Source organism: Elgaria multicarinata, chromosome 7, assembly GCF_023053635.1.
Source record: "Elgaria multicarinata webbii isolate HBS135686 ecotype San Diego chromosome 7, rElgMul1.1.pri, whole genome shotgun sequence".
NCBI classification, from domain to species: domain Eukaryota; kingdom Metazoa; phylum Chordata; class Lepidosauria; order Squamata; family Anguidae; genus Elgaria; species Elgaria multicarinata.
In genome coordinates this window covers 112937362-112952382 of record NC_086177.1, presented here as the reverse complement: position 1 = coordinate 112952382, position 15021 = coordinate 112937362, and the positions used below count along the sequence as shown (strand labels likewise).

At 46.0% G+C, this 15021-nt stretch overlaps 1 protein-coding gene across 1 annotated transcript in view; it reads left to right on the top strand.

The window, feature by feature from the left end:
* Window positions 1–15021, top strand: part of ARHGAP39 (Rho GTPase activating protein 39) — a 249453-nt gene that overhangs the window by 141787 nt on the left and 92645 nt on the right. Inside the window, exon 3 of the mRNA XM_063131197.1 lies at window positions 3527–3607. Coding sequence (XP_062987267.1) covers window positions 3527–3607 — 81 coding nt within the window. The remainder of the gene's footprint in view (window positions 1–3526; window positions 3608–15021) is intronic.

The following is a 15021-nucleotide window of genomic DNA, read 5'->3' as shown; positions in this document are numbered from 1 at the left end:
TTAAAATTAAGTGTTAAAATACTGAGTGAATAAAAAGGTCTTCAGCTGGCGACGAAAGGAGTACAGTGTAGGCGCCAGGCGGACCTCTCTGGGGAGCTCATTCCACAACCGGGGTGCCACAGCGGAGAAAGCCCTCCTCCTAGTAGCCACCTGCCTCACTTCCTTTGGCAGGGGCTCACGGAGAAGGGCCCCTGTAGATGATCTTAAGGTCCGGGTAGGTACATATGGGAGGAGGCGTTCCTTCAAATAACCTGGCCCCAAACCGTTTAGGGCTTTAAATGTCAATACCAGCACTTTGAATCGGGCCCGGACCTGGACTGGCAGCCAATGAAGTTGTAAAAGGACTGGCATAATGTGATCTCGCCAGCCAGTCCCTGTTAGTAAACGGGCTGCCCTGTTTTGTACCAGCTGAAGCTTCCGGACCGTTTTCAAAGGCAGCCCCACGTATAACGCATTGCAGTAATCCAAACGAGAGGTTATCAGAGCATGGATAACTGTAGCTAGGCTATCACTGTCCAGATAAGGGCGCAGTTGGTATATCAGCCTAAGCTGATAAAAGGTGCTCTTTGCCACTGAGTTCACCTGTGCCTCAAGTGACAGTTCTGGATCGAAGAGCACCCCCAAACTACGGACCCGATCCTTTAGGGAGAGTGCAACCCCGTCCAGGACAGGGCAAACATCACCTCTCCGGACAAATGAACCACCCGCTAACAGTACCTCCGTCTTGTCTGGATTGAGTCTCAGTTTGTTAGCCCTCATCCAGTCCATTACCGTGCCCAGGCACTGGTTCAGAACAGTCACTGCCTCACCTGGGTTTGATGAAAAGGAAAGGTAGAGCTGGGTGTCATCCGCATATTGATGACACCTCAGTCCACATCTCCGGATAACCTCCCCCAGCGGCTTCATGTATATGTTAAACAGCATAGGGGATAAAATAGAGCCCTGCGGAACCCCATGGCTTAGGAGCCACGGCACAGAGCAATAATCCCCCAGCACCACCTTCTGGAATCGGCCATCCAAGTAGGAGCGGAACCACTGCAACGCAGTACCTCCAACTCCCAGTTCAGACAACCTATCTAGAAGGATACCATGGTCGATGGTATCGAAGGCCGCTGAGAGGTCCAGGAGAACCAACAGGGTCGCACTCCCCCTGTCTCTCTCCCGACAGAGGTCATCCCACAGGGCGACCAAGGCAGTTTCCGTTCCAAAACCAGGCCTGAAACCCGATTGAAATGGATCTAGATAATCCGTTTCATTCAAGAGTGCCTGGAGTTGTCCTGCAACCACCCGCTCAAGCACCTTGCCCAGGAAAGGGATATTAGCCACCGGCCTGTAGTTGTTAACATCTTCCGGGTCCAGATTAGGCTTCTTCAGGAGTGGTCTAATTACCGTCTCTTTTAAAGAGGCCGGCACCACTCCCTCTCTCAAGGAGGCATTTACAACCTCCTGGACCCAGCCGGCGATCCCCTCCTTATTTGATGTAATGAGCCACGAGGGGCAAGGGTCAAGCACACAGGTGGTCGACCGGACTTGGCCAAGCACCTTGTCCACATTCTTGTTACATAGACAGTAACACAGGCAAAATGGATAATTCTACATAAATCCAGAATAAAAGAGAGAAAGAAGATCATTCCATTCTTGAGCAAGGTTCTAGACTATATGGTTATAGAGTATAACCATACTCTATAACCATATGGTCTAGAGCAGCGCTTCTCAACCTTCCTAATGCCGCGACCCTTTAATACAGTTCCTCATGTTGTGGTGACCCCCAACCATAAAATTATTTTCGTTGCTACTTCATAACTGTAATTTTGCTACTGTTCTGAATCGTAATGTAAATATCTGATATGCAGGATGTATTTTCATTGTTACAAATTGAACATAATTAAAGTATAGTGATTAATCACAAAAACAATATGTAAACTCGGTTCCTAAGACCATCGGAAATATGTGTTTTCCGATGGTCTTAGGCGACCCCTGTGAAAGGGTCGTTCGACCCCCAAAGGGGTCACGACCCACAGGTTGAGAACCGCTGGTCTAGAGTATATGGTTATACGGGCTCAAGTTAAAGGAAGCCAGATTCCGGCTGGACATCAGGAAAAACTTCCTGACTGTTAGAGCAGTACGATAATGGAATCAGTTACCTAGGGAGGTTGTGGTCTCTCCCACACTAGAGGCCTTCAAAAGGCAGCTGGACAACCATCTGTCAGGGATGCTTTAGGGTGGATTCCTGCCTTGAGCAGGGGGTTGGACTCGATGGCCTTGTAGGCCCCTTCCAACTCTGCTATTCTATGATTCTATGATTCTGTGTGTCAGCTCTTAATTTTTCTGGATGATGTAGATTATCTCGATAATTATATCATCCAGGAAAACCTGGAGCTAGCCTGAAGCCAGCCTGAAGCGGATCTAGATTTTAGATCCATTTCAGCCTGGTTTCACACTATGTTATAGGATGGACACAGCTTTGGTCACTTTGGTAGACAACCTGCACTGGGAACTAGACAGTGGAAAGTGCCTCTGTTTGTTCCACTGGACCTGTTAGCAGTTTTTGATACCATCAACCAGGTTATTCTTCTGGAATAGCTGCCATGGATGGGATTTGGAGGCACCGTTTTGCCGTGGCTCCAGCCCTTCCTTGAGGGACACTTTCAGATGGTGGTGCTGGGGGACTCTTTGGCCCACAGTGTCTTTCAGGGTTCTGTTCTGTCCCATATGCTGTTTAACATCAAACTTCTGGGAGGGGCCACATCTAGAAGGGTGGATAAAATTCAATTATTATTATTTATTTAAATTGAATTTTTTTGATTTAAATCAGATTTTTTTTAATAAAATGCTTTTTGAGGGAAAATCTATCTAAAGATAGTTTTCTATTTAAGATACGTTATAGTCCAAAGGTTATTCATCATGAAATAAGGATTAGTTTTTAATTATGTAGCATGAGGCTGTATATTCATACAAAGTTTAAATTTTTTGGTAAATGAATTCCATTAATCCATTTATTTATTTATTTATTCATTACATTTTTATACCGCCCAATAGCCGAAGCTCTCTGGGTGGTTCACAATGTCATGCTCTTCCAGAGGTTTCTGTAAGATTATTGGACAATTTTTCTATCTAGAAGATAATATCACAGATGCTTGGTTTTACAGTTCTCAAAATTCCTGGCTTGAGCAGGGGGTTGGACTCGATGGCCTTGTAGGCCCCTTCCAACTCTGCTATTCTACGATTCTATGATTCTATGAAAAATGAGAGTCCAAATTTATTGTTTTTGGCAAAGCAGTTACCTCTCTGAAAGACGCTCCTTAGCAGAGCTGGAAAAAAGATTCTGACTGCATGGCTTAGCTTACTGTATACTAGATGAGATTTTCAAACCTTGAATGCTGCAAAATTTCGATCAAAATTGATGGAGCAACTTTGTCTCTGCCAAAGGATCAACATAGCAGCAAAGTTGCACTTGTGAAGAGTCTATGCTACTTCCTCCAGTTCTGTTTTAACACCTTCATTTTTCTTGACCATCTTTTTTCAGTTCCTCACCTCCTGGAGTTTTTGAGAAGGAATATGAGATCTATCGAGATTACAGCCCTGAAGGGCAGCGTCTCCACTACAGGTGAGTTGCCCATCAACTATTAAAGAGCATTTGGAATGTGAACTGATGGAAGGGGATCTCTCAGTTTGCCATGTTTCATGTGGGTTTAGGAAAAACTTGTATCATTTAAGAGATATATCTGGGAAACAGAATACATGACTTAAGAGATGTCTGGAGGACCCCTCCATGATGCAGTATCCCTCTAGTGAAACGCTAAAATTGTGTGTGACTCATGCTTTCTTGCATGAGGCAGGTTGAAATTGAGCCAAGGGAACAATGAATAGTCAGCTACCTATTGTTCAATTCGGTGGTTACTTGAACTGACTGATGGCAGTCAGTTCAAACAAGGAAAGTCCTGTCCAGCAGTCGGAGTCAGGTTAAAGTAGACAGGTCAAGGTACTGTAGGGCAGAAGAAAATTAGACCTTGGCTCTCTCCAAGTGGCGTCCTGCTGGTTGGAACTCTCCTACTAAAACGATAGGAGGACGTTGTCTCAGGAGGGAGTTAAAGCCAACCAAAGCCTTATATAGGCAGACAAGAGTGGTCAGCTCCGCCTGTACTGGAGGAGCTGACCATTTTTTTTTATTATTACCGGTATTAGCTTTTTAATGGTTTAATACGTTTTTAGCTGTGCAAATTATTTATTGTTTTGTATTGCTTGAATTGTTTTTATCTATACACCGTCTTGAGATTCCAATGATACAGGGCGGGATACAAATGTTTAAATAAATAAATAGTCTTTTAAAGAGTCCTCGCCTGATTTTGTAGCCTAAGATTTCTGCAAGGCTGGGGGAATGGAGGTTCTGCTGAGGACTTGTCCTCTGAGTCAGAGGCCAGTGGCAGGGCTGTGCCCTCTGGCCGGAGGGCCCTGAATAAGGCTGGACATCAGAAAAAACTTCCTGACTGTTAGAACAGTACGACAATGGAATCAGTTTACCTAGGGAGGTTGTGGGCTCTCCCACACTAGAGGCCTTCAAGAGGCAGCTGGACAACCCTCTGTCAGGGATGCTTGAAGGTGGATTCCTGCACTGAGAAGGGGTTGGACTCGATGGCCCGATAGCCCCCTTCCGACTCTACTGTTCTATGATTCTTTGATACCCCTGAGGAAGAAGCCTGTGCCTCATCTTCATCAGAGTTCTCTGCTGCAAAGTGGAATTTTTGAGGGCCCATGAAACCTACGCAGGAAGGTGCCTGGCTCTCAGAAGTGGCCAATGTTGAGAGCTCCATCCAGGCCGCCTCCTGCTGCAGACCAGGAGGCAAAGCTCGCTGGAGGCAATGAGTATTCCCAGCTCGTTTCAGAGGTTATAAAACTTGCATTTCAAACAGAAGGCTGCCTGGCTGCCGACATCTCCTCAGCACTATAATCTTGTCACTTGAATTGCACCCAGCTGTTTGCACTGGAGCCTGCATGTAACAAACTGTCAATATTTGCTCTCATTTCTCATTAATAGCTGTCTTCCATCTTTAAGCATCCATATTTCCTGCGCTCAGCATTAACACTCCTTATTTGCTCCGTGCAGGGCTGGCCAAGCAAGAAGAAGGTGGCACTATCTAGACCGGCCCTCTGGTGCTCTCCAGATGTGTTGGACTACAACTCCCAGAAGCTGGCTGGGGGATTCTGGGAGTTGTAATCTAACATATCTGGGAGGCACCGGGTTGGGGGAAGGCTAATCTAGAGGTGTGTGTGTGTGAGAGAGAAGTCCTGGTGGTTAACCCATGGGCTCATTCAGCCAGGCATGGGCAAAAGACCCCTCCCTTCCCTCTATCAGAGACTGGTGCTTGGGCAAGTCTGCTTTACAAAGGAGTAGGATTAAAAATCTGCAAGGGCCGAGACGCTGATGTGCTCGGAATACGTAATCAGATGCAAACATCTCCTTCCCGGAGGTCGTCTTTCAAGCCCTATAATTTAGTTTCAGCCATGCTGGCCCCACTAGACAAATTCGTTTACCTTGGCTGCCTGGTCTGTCAAACTTAATCTCCACTTTGGACGGAAGGATGGGAAAGGGAAAACTGCTCTCAAAGCAAGAGCTGCAGCTCAGCCTTGATGGGCCTGGCGACTCCCGACGCGGCTTGACCACCTTAAAAGCTTTCTGGCACCGACGGCTTTTGAGAGTCAAGAGCGCTGGCAACGGGAAGTGGTTCCATGGGTCGGAGGCAGCCAGTAGCTCTTAAGAGGGCTCAGCCTGGTCCAAGAAAGGCTTTTCTCTCATTTGATGTACGTGCAGTTCATTTAGACCGCTCCTTCTCTCCTTACCCCCAGACGTCTCTGGCCAAACATGTTTTAGAGCAACCTGGGCAGTCTGGTCAACACCCATGATGACAGAATGAGACTGCAGTCTGATTTGGGCAGGTTGGAAGACTGGGCTGAGAGGAACAAGGTGTCCTTTATCAGGGAGAAATGTGAGGTATTACACTCGGGGAGGGAAAATGTAGGGTACACATACAATTATTATTATTATTATTATTATTTATTCATTTATTTATATAGCGCCATCAATGTACATGGTGCTGTACAGAGTAAAACAATAAAATAGCAAGACCCTGCCGCATAGGCTTACGTTCTAATAAAATCATAATAAAACAATAAGGAGGGGAGATTCATGGCTTGGAAGCATTACATCGGAGAAGGATTTGGGTGTGGTTGTCAACAGCAATCCGAGAATCAGTTAGCAGTGTGAGATGGCCGCTAGAAGGTGGACGCAGTTCTGGGGTGCATTAGAAGAAGCATGGTATCAATGCTGCATGAATTCCTTATTGCTCTCTACTCGGCACTAGTGAGGCCACATCTGGAGTATTGTGTATGATTCTGGGCATCACATTTCCAGACGGACATCGACAGGTTAGAAACAGGTTCAGAGAAGGGCAACACAGAGGATACAAGGACTTGAGGACAGGCTGAAGGAACTTGGCATGTTCACTCTGGAGAAAAGGAGACTGGGGGGGGGGATACATGTTGGCAGTGTTCAGGTGCATAAAAGGGTGCCTCAGGGAAGATGGTCAAGAACAATTTCCCATGGTCACAGAAATTAGGATCCAAAATAATGGGTATAAGTTACAGCTGCCTAGAGTTTGTTTAAATATAAAGAAAAACTTCCTGACAGTAAGATCTGTTCAATAGTGGAACAGTCCACCTACGGAGGTTGTGGGTTCTGGCCGGCGAGATCACATTACGCCAGTCCTTTTACAACTTCATTGGCTGCCAGTCCAGGTCCGAGCCCGATTCAAAGTGCTGGTATTGGCTTGGGACCAGGTTATTTGAAGGAACTCCTCCTCCCATATGTACCTGCCCGGACCTTAGGATCATCCACAGGGGTCCTTCTCTGTGAGCCCCTGCCAAAGGAAGTGAGGCAGGTGGCTACTAGGAGGAGGGCTTTCTCCGCTGTGGCACCCTGGCTGTGGTCTGCCTGGCATCTACACTGTACTCTTTTTGTCGCCAGCTGAAGACCTTTTTATTTTCTCAGTATTTTAACACTTAATTTTAACTTAAATTTAAATTTTACAGTTCTAACTCTGTATTTTAATGTTATATCAATTTTTTGCTGCGTGGTTTTATCCTGGTTGTGCTTTTGATACTGTATTTTGTATTTGTGTTTTTAACCTGTTGGTAGTTTTATTATGTTTTTAATTTTTGTGAACCGCCCAGAGAGCTTCGGCTATTGGGTGGTATAAAAATGCAATAAATAAATAAATAAATCTCTGGAGGTTTTTAAGAAGAGGCTGGACAGCCACCTCTCATGGATGGTTTCATTGATTTTCCTGCACGATGCAGAGGGTTGGATGGATGATCCTTGTGGTCCCTTCCAACTCCACAGTTTGATGATTCTGTGAGCCCTGACCATTGGCCATGTCGGCTGGGGCTTGTCATCCAAAACACCTGAGGGGCACCAGGTTGCCTTCCCCTGTTCCAGAGAGTTTTTGAAATGATAGGAAGCTGCCTCATACAGCCCAGAAGGGCCTCTTCGAGCTGACAGCAGCTCTTACGAGAACCGAGTATTCTCCCAGTATTTTAACACTTAATTTTAACTTAAATTTAAATTTTACTGTTTTAACTCTGTATTTTAATTTTACATCAATTTTGCTGCATGGTTTTTATTCTGGTTGTGCTTTTTATATTGTATATTTTATTTGTGCTTTTAACCTGTTGGTTGTCTTATTATGATTTTAATTTTTGTGAACCGGCCAGAGAGCTTCGGCTATTGGGCGGTATAAAAACGTCATAAATAAATAAATAAATAAGACCCCTGCTGGACCAAACCAAAGGCCTCCCTAGTCCATCATCCTTTCCCCCAGAATGGCTAACCAGCTGTCCCAATGGGGAGCCCACAAGAACGTCAAGAGGTCAGGAGCACTCCCTCTGCTCACCTGCCCCAGCAACTTGTGGGCACAGGCATGTATAGCCAGTATGACTAGTAGCCATTGGTAGCTTTATCCTCCACAGATTTGTCTAATCCCTTTTTAAAGCCGTCCAGGTGGGTGGCCCTCACTGTGGCGTTACACCCCACAAGTCAGTTCCCTAATGTATGTCTAGGCTTTGTACGTCTGTTGTGTTTAGAATGTTGACCTGAGCGGGTGGAGATTGAATATCTTAGGAGGGGGGAGGAGGAGGATATATAAGGGAATGACGGAGGTGATAATGGGGGGGGGGGGTGTTTTTAAAGTACTTGGGTTCGAGGGGAGAATTAGAGGATCAGGGTAAAGAGGGTTGTCTTTTGAGTGTAGCGTGCAGATAGTCAGTGGGTGTCTATTAAACAACCCTGATAATAAAGCAAGTTCAAAAGTGAAGGTGTGAGAGAAAGGAAAGCGTGCATGAGAAGAGAGAAAGGATCGGATGAGAGGTTTTGACAAGGGTCTGAAAAGTTTTGTTATGAAACAAAGTTTGTGAACATGGACATAATTTTTTATTCGGTTTGTTTTACTACCACAAAAATCCCACGTGTCTCCTTGGCATTTATCATATGCAGTTATATACATATATACATATAACACCCGTTCTGACATTAATTCACCATCTGCGCATATAATTCACAGCGCATTATTTTATTCCTGAAATCATTCCTGTTGAACCCCTTCTTTCTCCACATAGTTTGTAGAAAGGTGGTGTTTGTCCCTCACCTCCGGCTCATAAAGTGGTGGCGCTTAGCTTGAGCAGGGAGTGTCCGCGGACAGGCCTGTTGTAGGGAGCCTGTGTCGTGGCGCTCACCACATCTTGTGGACGCAAATCCCATAGTTTTAACTATGTCATGTCTTAAGGAGGGCCTTAGGCACTGCAGGGTCTTCCCAGTCACCTGCCCACCTATCCTTTTAACTGGAGGTGCCGGCATTGAACCTGGTTGCTTCTGCATACAAAGCAGAGCCTTTACCCCTGAGCAGCAGTCCCTTGCCCGACGTCAGTGACTGGGAAGCTCTGGCCGGCAAACTGGATTAGGCTGGCAGGGCCTCCCCGTCTGGCCCCTCCATGCCTCGGTGGAGACCCTCCAAACCCAGCCACTGCCTGAAGGCCCACCCTGTGACGTCACAGACCCTTGCCCTAGGCCCGTCGCATAAACCCTCCTCAGGCCAAGTGCCACCACTTGAAAACCTGAGGGAGGGTTAAATAAAACCTTCCCCCTAGCTATGAGGGAAACAGGTTTAATACGGGATCCGCTCTAAATATATACTGTGGGTATAACATGGTGTGGGTGTTTGAATAACTGTAAGGCAGGTAAATGATGCCAAGCTGACACGTGGTATTTGGTAGCTAACAAAATAATAATAAGTTTATTGTTGTTTGAAAGCTTTAAATAATTTTTGTGAACTACCCAGAGAGCTTTGGCTATTGGGCGGTATAAAAATGTAATAAATAAATAAATAAATAAATAAATAAATAAATGTATAATACTTTCAATTCTGCTTAATGTAAACTCTCCACACACCAGCCACCTCACTCTCTTGACAGCAATCCCAAGTCCCTAGAACCCAAACTCTTCTTACTCTACAACTAAACAAGTCTCCCTCACACGCACTCCTACTCCTACTCCCTCACAAACTCCCAACACTCTCCTTATATACTCCTGCCCCCCCACCTACTACATCATAAACCACACACGCTCAGTTCTAACATTATTTATTTATTGCATTTAGATCCTGCCTTTTTCCCCCCCTCCAAGGAACCCAAGGCAGCCTACACAATACTCCTCTCCATTTTATCCTCACAAAACAACCCTGTGAGGTAGGTTGGGTTAAGAGTCTGGGACTGGCCCAAAGTCACCCAGTGGGCTTCCATGGCTGAGTGGGGACTAGAACCCGGATCTCCTGACTCCCAGTCCAACACTGTAGCCACTACACACCACACTGGCTCTCTTACCAGACATTCCATACTTACCAGACATACTAATCCAGACATATACCATATAATCAATTGTGTGGTAACGCCACATATTCCCACCCTCAGAGGACGGAATGGAGGCGGGAGAGCGTTTCCCCAGCGCTCCTCAAAGATCTGGCTCTGTCAGCTTTCTTCCTACAAGGCCATTGAGTCCAACCCCCTGCTCAATGCAGGAATCCACCCTAAAGCATCCCTGACAGATGGTTGTCCAGCTGCCTCTTGAAGGCCTCTAGTGTGGGAGAGACCACAACCTCACCAGGCAACTGATTCCATTGTCGTACTGCTCTAACAGTCAGGATTTTTTTCCTGATATCCAGCTGGAATCTGGCTTCCTGTAACTTGAGCCCATTATTCTGTGTCCTGCACTCTGGGAGGATCGAAAAGAGATCCTGGCCCTCCTCTGTGGGACAACCTTTTAAGTCTTTGAAGAGTGCTCTCATGTCTCCCCTCAATCTTCTCTTCTCCAGGCTAAACATGCCCAGTTCTTTCAGTCTCTCTTCATAGGGCTTTGTTTCCAGACCCCTGATCATCCTGGTTGCCCTCCTCTGAACACGCTCCAGCTTGTCTGTGTCCTTCTTGAATTGTGGAGCCCAGAACTGGACGCAATACTCTAGATGAGGCCTAACCAGGGCCTTCAAGAGGCAGCTGGATAACCATCTGTCAGGGATGCTTTAGGGTGGATTCCTGCATTGAGCAGGGGGTTGGACTCGATGGCCTTGTAAGCCCCTTCCAACTCTGCTATTCTATGAATCCATGATTCCACCTCGCCTTTCCCCACTCAGGAGAGATTGAACTGATGCTTTAAGGAGCCGGCTCAGAGAGCACCGCTCCTTCCTCCCATTTCATTATTTATTTATTTATTTATTTAGCACCATCAGTGTATATGGTGCTGTACAGAGTAAAACAATAAAATAGCCAAACCCTGCCGCATAGGCTTACATTCTAATAGAATCATAATAAAACAATAAGAAGGGGAAGAGAACGCACCAAAAAGCTGGATTGGGCCCTTTCTGCTCTGTGGATGACCACAGTGGATCAACTGAAGGTCACACAGGGCCCCTGATGTCATCTTCATTATGGGGCGCTCAGCCTTCCTTCTTATCACATCAGTCCGTTGGTTTCTGTTCACCACTCTGCCGCAAAGATCATCTTCTTGGCTCGCCGCTCTGACCATGTTACTCCGCTTCTGAAATCTCTTCATTGGCTTCCAATTCACTTCAGAATCCAATATAAACTTCTCCTGTTAACCTTCAAAGCTTTTCACGGTCTAGCTCCTTCCTATCTCTCCTCTCTCATCTCACACTATTGCCCCGCTCGTGCTCTTCGCTCCTCTGATGCCATGTTTCTCGCCTGCCCAAGGGTCTCTACTTCCCTTGCTCGGCTTCGTCCATTTTCTTCTGCTGCCCCTTACGCCTGGAACGCTCTTCCAGAACACTTGAGAACTACAAGTTCAATCACAGCTTTTAAAGCTCAACTAAAAACTTTTCTTTTTCCTAAAGCTTTTAAAACTTGATGTTGTGCGGACTTTATACTGTTAGTTTTACCCTACCCTGTGCCTGCTTACCCTACCCTGTGCCTGTTGGCATTCTCTTCCCCTCCTTATTGTTTTACTATGATTTTATTAGATTGTAAGCCTATGCGGCAGGGCCTTGCTATTTACTGTTTTACTCTGTACAGCACCATGTACATTGATGGTGCTATATAAATAATAATAATAATAATAATAATAATAATAATAATAATAATAATTCATTTCTATCCCGCCCAATAGCCGGAGCTCTCTGGGCGGTTCACAAAAATTAAAAACATTCAAAGTATAAAACAACAGTATAAAACCATAATATAAAATACAATATAAAAGCTCAACCAGCTGCCTATATCCCTGCCTATCACGGAAGCAACTTTGGTTTTGTTTCTTGTTTGGTGCAGAGTTGCCTTGTTTTTCAGATTGTAGGTGTCCTGGGCAAGGATTGCGTTTCCTTTCTGCAAGTGTCGCTTAAATTGATTATTTTTAATAATAATAATAATAATCAGTATATGAAATTCAAAGCTAGAATACCCAGCTGGTTTTTTTTAAAAAAAATCTCCCCCTCTTCCTCTGTGGGCTTTTCATTTTTCTGTATGGCATCAACAGCACTCAGACATACGCTAATGAGGTCCGAATTGTCAGTAGCTACACAGGAAGGATAACCAGGAGTCGTCGTAGGAAACTTTGCTGAAAACGTCAGCTTAGTTTCCCGAGGCTCTGGGAAAAGGCACATTAAATAAATGTTAGGGATTATTAGGACAGGGATTGAAAATAAAATGGCAAATGTCATCACGTCGGTTTATGAACATTTGCTGCAATGACCTTTAGAATGCTGCGGATGGTCTTTTGCTGATCTTGGAGAGGATATTGTAGAACTGGATCAGGTACAGAAAAGGGCAACTGAAATGAGGGAGGCAGAGATTGGGAGTAGCTTGCCTATGAAAAAGTGGCTTTAGAGTTTGGACCTTCATCAAGCAGCGGGAAAATGACTCAAGAGGGACACTAGAGTAGGAGTGGACATCTTTGGAAGGTTGGGGGGATACATGGCCCCACGCCGGAACCCTGCAAGGGCCACACCCACCCACCACCACCAGAAGTGACCATGCCACCGGGATTCCAGCAATTCTACTTGGAAACAAGGCGTGTGGGGACTATGTGATATGGCTGCAAGAAAGGCCAATGCTATTTTGGGCTGCACTAATAGAAGTATAGCTTCCAAATCACGTGAGGTACTGGTTCCTCTCTATTCGGCCCTGGTTAGGCCTCATCTAGAGTATTGCGTCCAGTTCTGGGCTCCACAATTCAAGAAGGACGCAGACAAGCTGGAGCGTGTTCAGGGGAGGGCAACCAGGATGATCAGGGGTCTGGAAACAAAGCCCTATGAGGAGAGACTGAAAGAACTGGGCATGTTTAGCCTGGAGAAGAGAAGATGGAGGAGAGACATGATGGCACTCTTCAAAGACTTAAAAGGTTGTCCCACAGAGGAGGGCCAGGATCTCTTCTCGATCCTCCCAGAGTGCAGGACCCGGAATAACGGGCTCAAGTTAAAGGAAGCCAGATTCCAGCTGGACATCAGGAAAAACTTCCTGACTGTTAGAGCGGTACGACAATGGAACCAATGACCTAAGGAGGCTGTGGGCTCTGCCACACTAGAGGCCTTCAAGAAGCAGCTGGACAACCATCTGTCAGGAATGCTTTAAGGTGGATTCCTGCATTGAGCAGGGGGTTGGACTCGATGGCCTTAGAGGCCCCTTCCAACTCTACTATTCTATGATTCTATGACCGTGTGCCCTATTTCCAGACAGACCAGCACTCCCGAAATCACGTCTCTGTGGGAGGCTGATTCTGCTGGAATTTCTGCAGAAACGGCCATGGCAGAGAGGCTGCATATGGGCTGCAGCAGAGGATTATGTATCATGAACAATGTAGAGGGTATGAATTAAGAGTAACTGTACCAAAACAAATTGGGGGCCATCTGACGAAACCGATTTTGTGGGCTGCGCGAAAGGAAACATTTCATTACACACAGCGTATAATTAACTTCGGGAATTCATGGGCGCAAGCTGAGACGCCTTTTTAAAAGGGCTGGACAATTTCTTGGAGGATAAATCATAGAATCATAGAATAATAGAGTTGGAAGGGACCTATAAGGCCATCTAGTCCAATCCCCTGCTCGATGCAGGAATCCACCCTAAAGCATCCCTGACAGATGGTTGTCCAGCTGCCTCTTGAATGCCTCCAGTGTGGGAGAGCCCACAACCTCCCTAGGTAACTGATTCCACCGTCACACTGCTCTAACAGTCAGGAAGTTTTTCCTGATGTCCAGCCGGAACACTTGCAGTGTACGTGCATGTGTGTTTTGAGACAGACCATGTGATGATGATGATATAATAATAGGAAAGGAAAGGAAAGGAACCTCTCGTGCAAGCACTGAGTCATTACTGACTCTTGGAGGGACGCCAGCTTTTGCTGACGTTTTCTTGGCAGGCCTTACAGCGGGGTGGTTTGCCGTTGCCTTCCCCGGCCATTATTACCTTTCCACCAGCTAACTGGGTACTCATTTCACCGACCTCGGAAGCATGGAAGGCTGAGTCGACCCAAGCCGGCTGCCTGAAACCAGCTTCCGCTGGGATTGAACTCAGGCCGTGGGGAGAGTTTCGGCTGCAGAAATTGCTGCTTTACCGCTCTGCGCCACACGAGGCTCCTGAAATAATAATAATACTAATAATAATAATAATAATAATAATAATAATAATACATTTATTTCTTACCCGCCTCCCTCTTTGGATCGAGGTGGGGTACAACATCAGCTCACGAATCAACACATCTTAAAAATCCTTGATTTTACGTTGATCCGGGTAGGCCTGCCGGAAAAGGCTAGTCTTCAAAGCTGCCTTAAAAATCACAGAGAGAGTTAATTTTACGGGTTGTGGACATTTGGTTTTCCAGTGCAGGATTGGGTATAGAGGTGCAGAAATCCAAGAGAAGGATATTATGGAGCTGGAAAAAGTGCAGGAAAGGGCAGCTAAAATGATGAAGGGTCTGGAGCATGTCCCCTCTGAGGGAAGGTTACATCAACTGGGATTGTTTAGCTTGGAAAAAAGGAGGCTAAGAGGAGACATGGTAGAGGTGTACAGAATTATGCATGGTATGGTATGGAGAATGTGGACAGGGAGACATTTTTCTCCCTCTCTCAAAATACTAGAACCCAATGGGGTCATTATCCCATGAAGCTGATGGGTGGGAGATCCAGGACAAATAAAAGGAAGGACTTCTTCACACAGAGCCTAGTTAAATTATGGAACTCACTACCACAAGATGTAGTGATGGCCACCAATCTGGATGGCTTCAAAAGGGGGTTGGATAAATTCCTGGAGGCAAAGGCTAGCAATGGCTACTAGCTCTGATGGTTGTGTGCTATCTCCAGTATTCAAGGCAATAAGCCTATGTGCACCAGTTGCTGGGGAACATGGGTGGGAGGGTGCTGTTGCACCATGTCCTGCTTGTTCATCCCTGGCCGATGGCTGGTTGGCCACTGTGTGAAC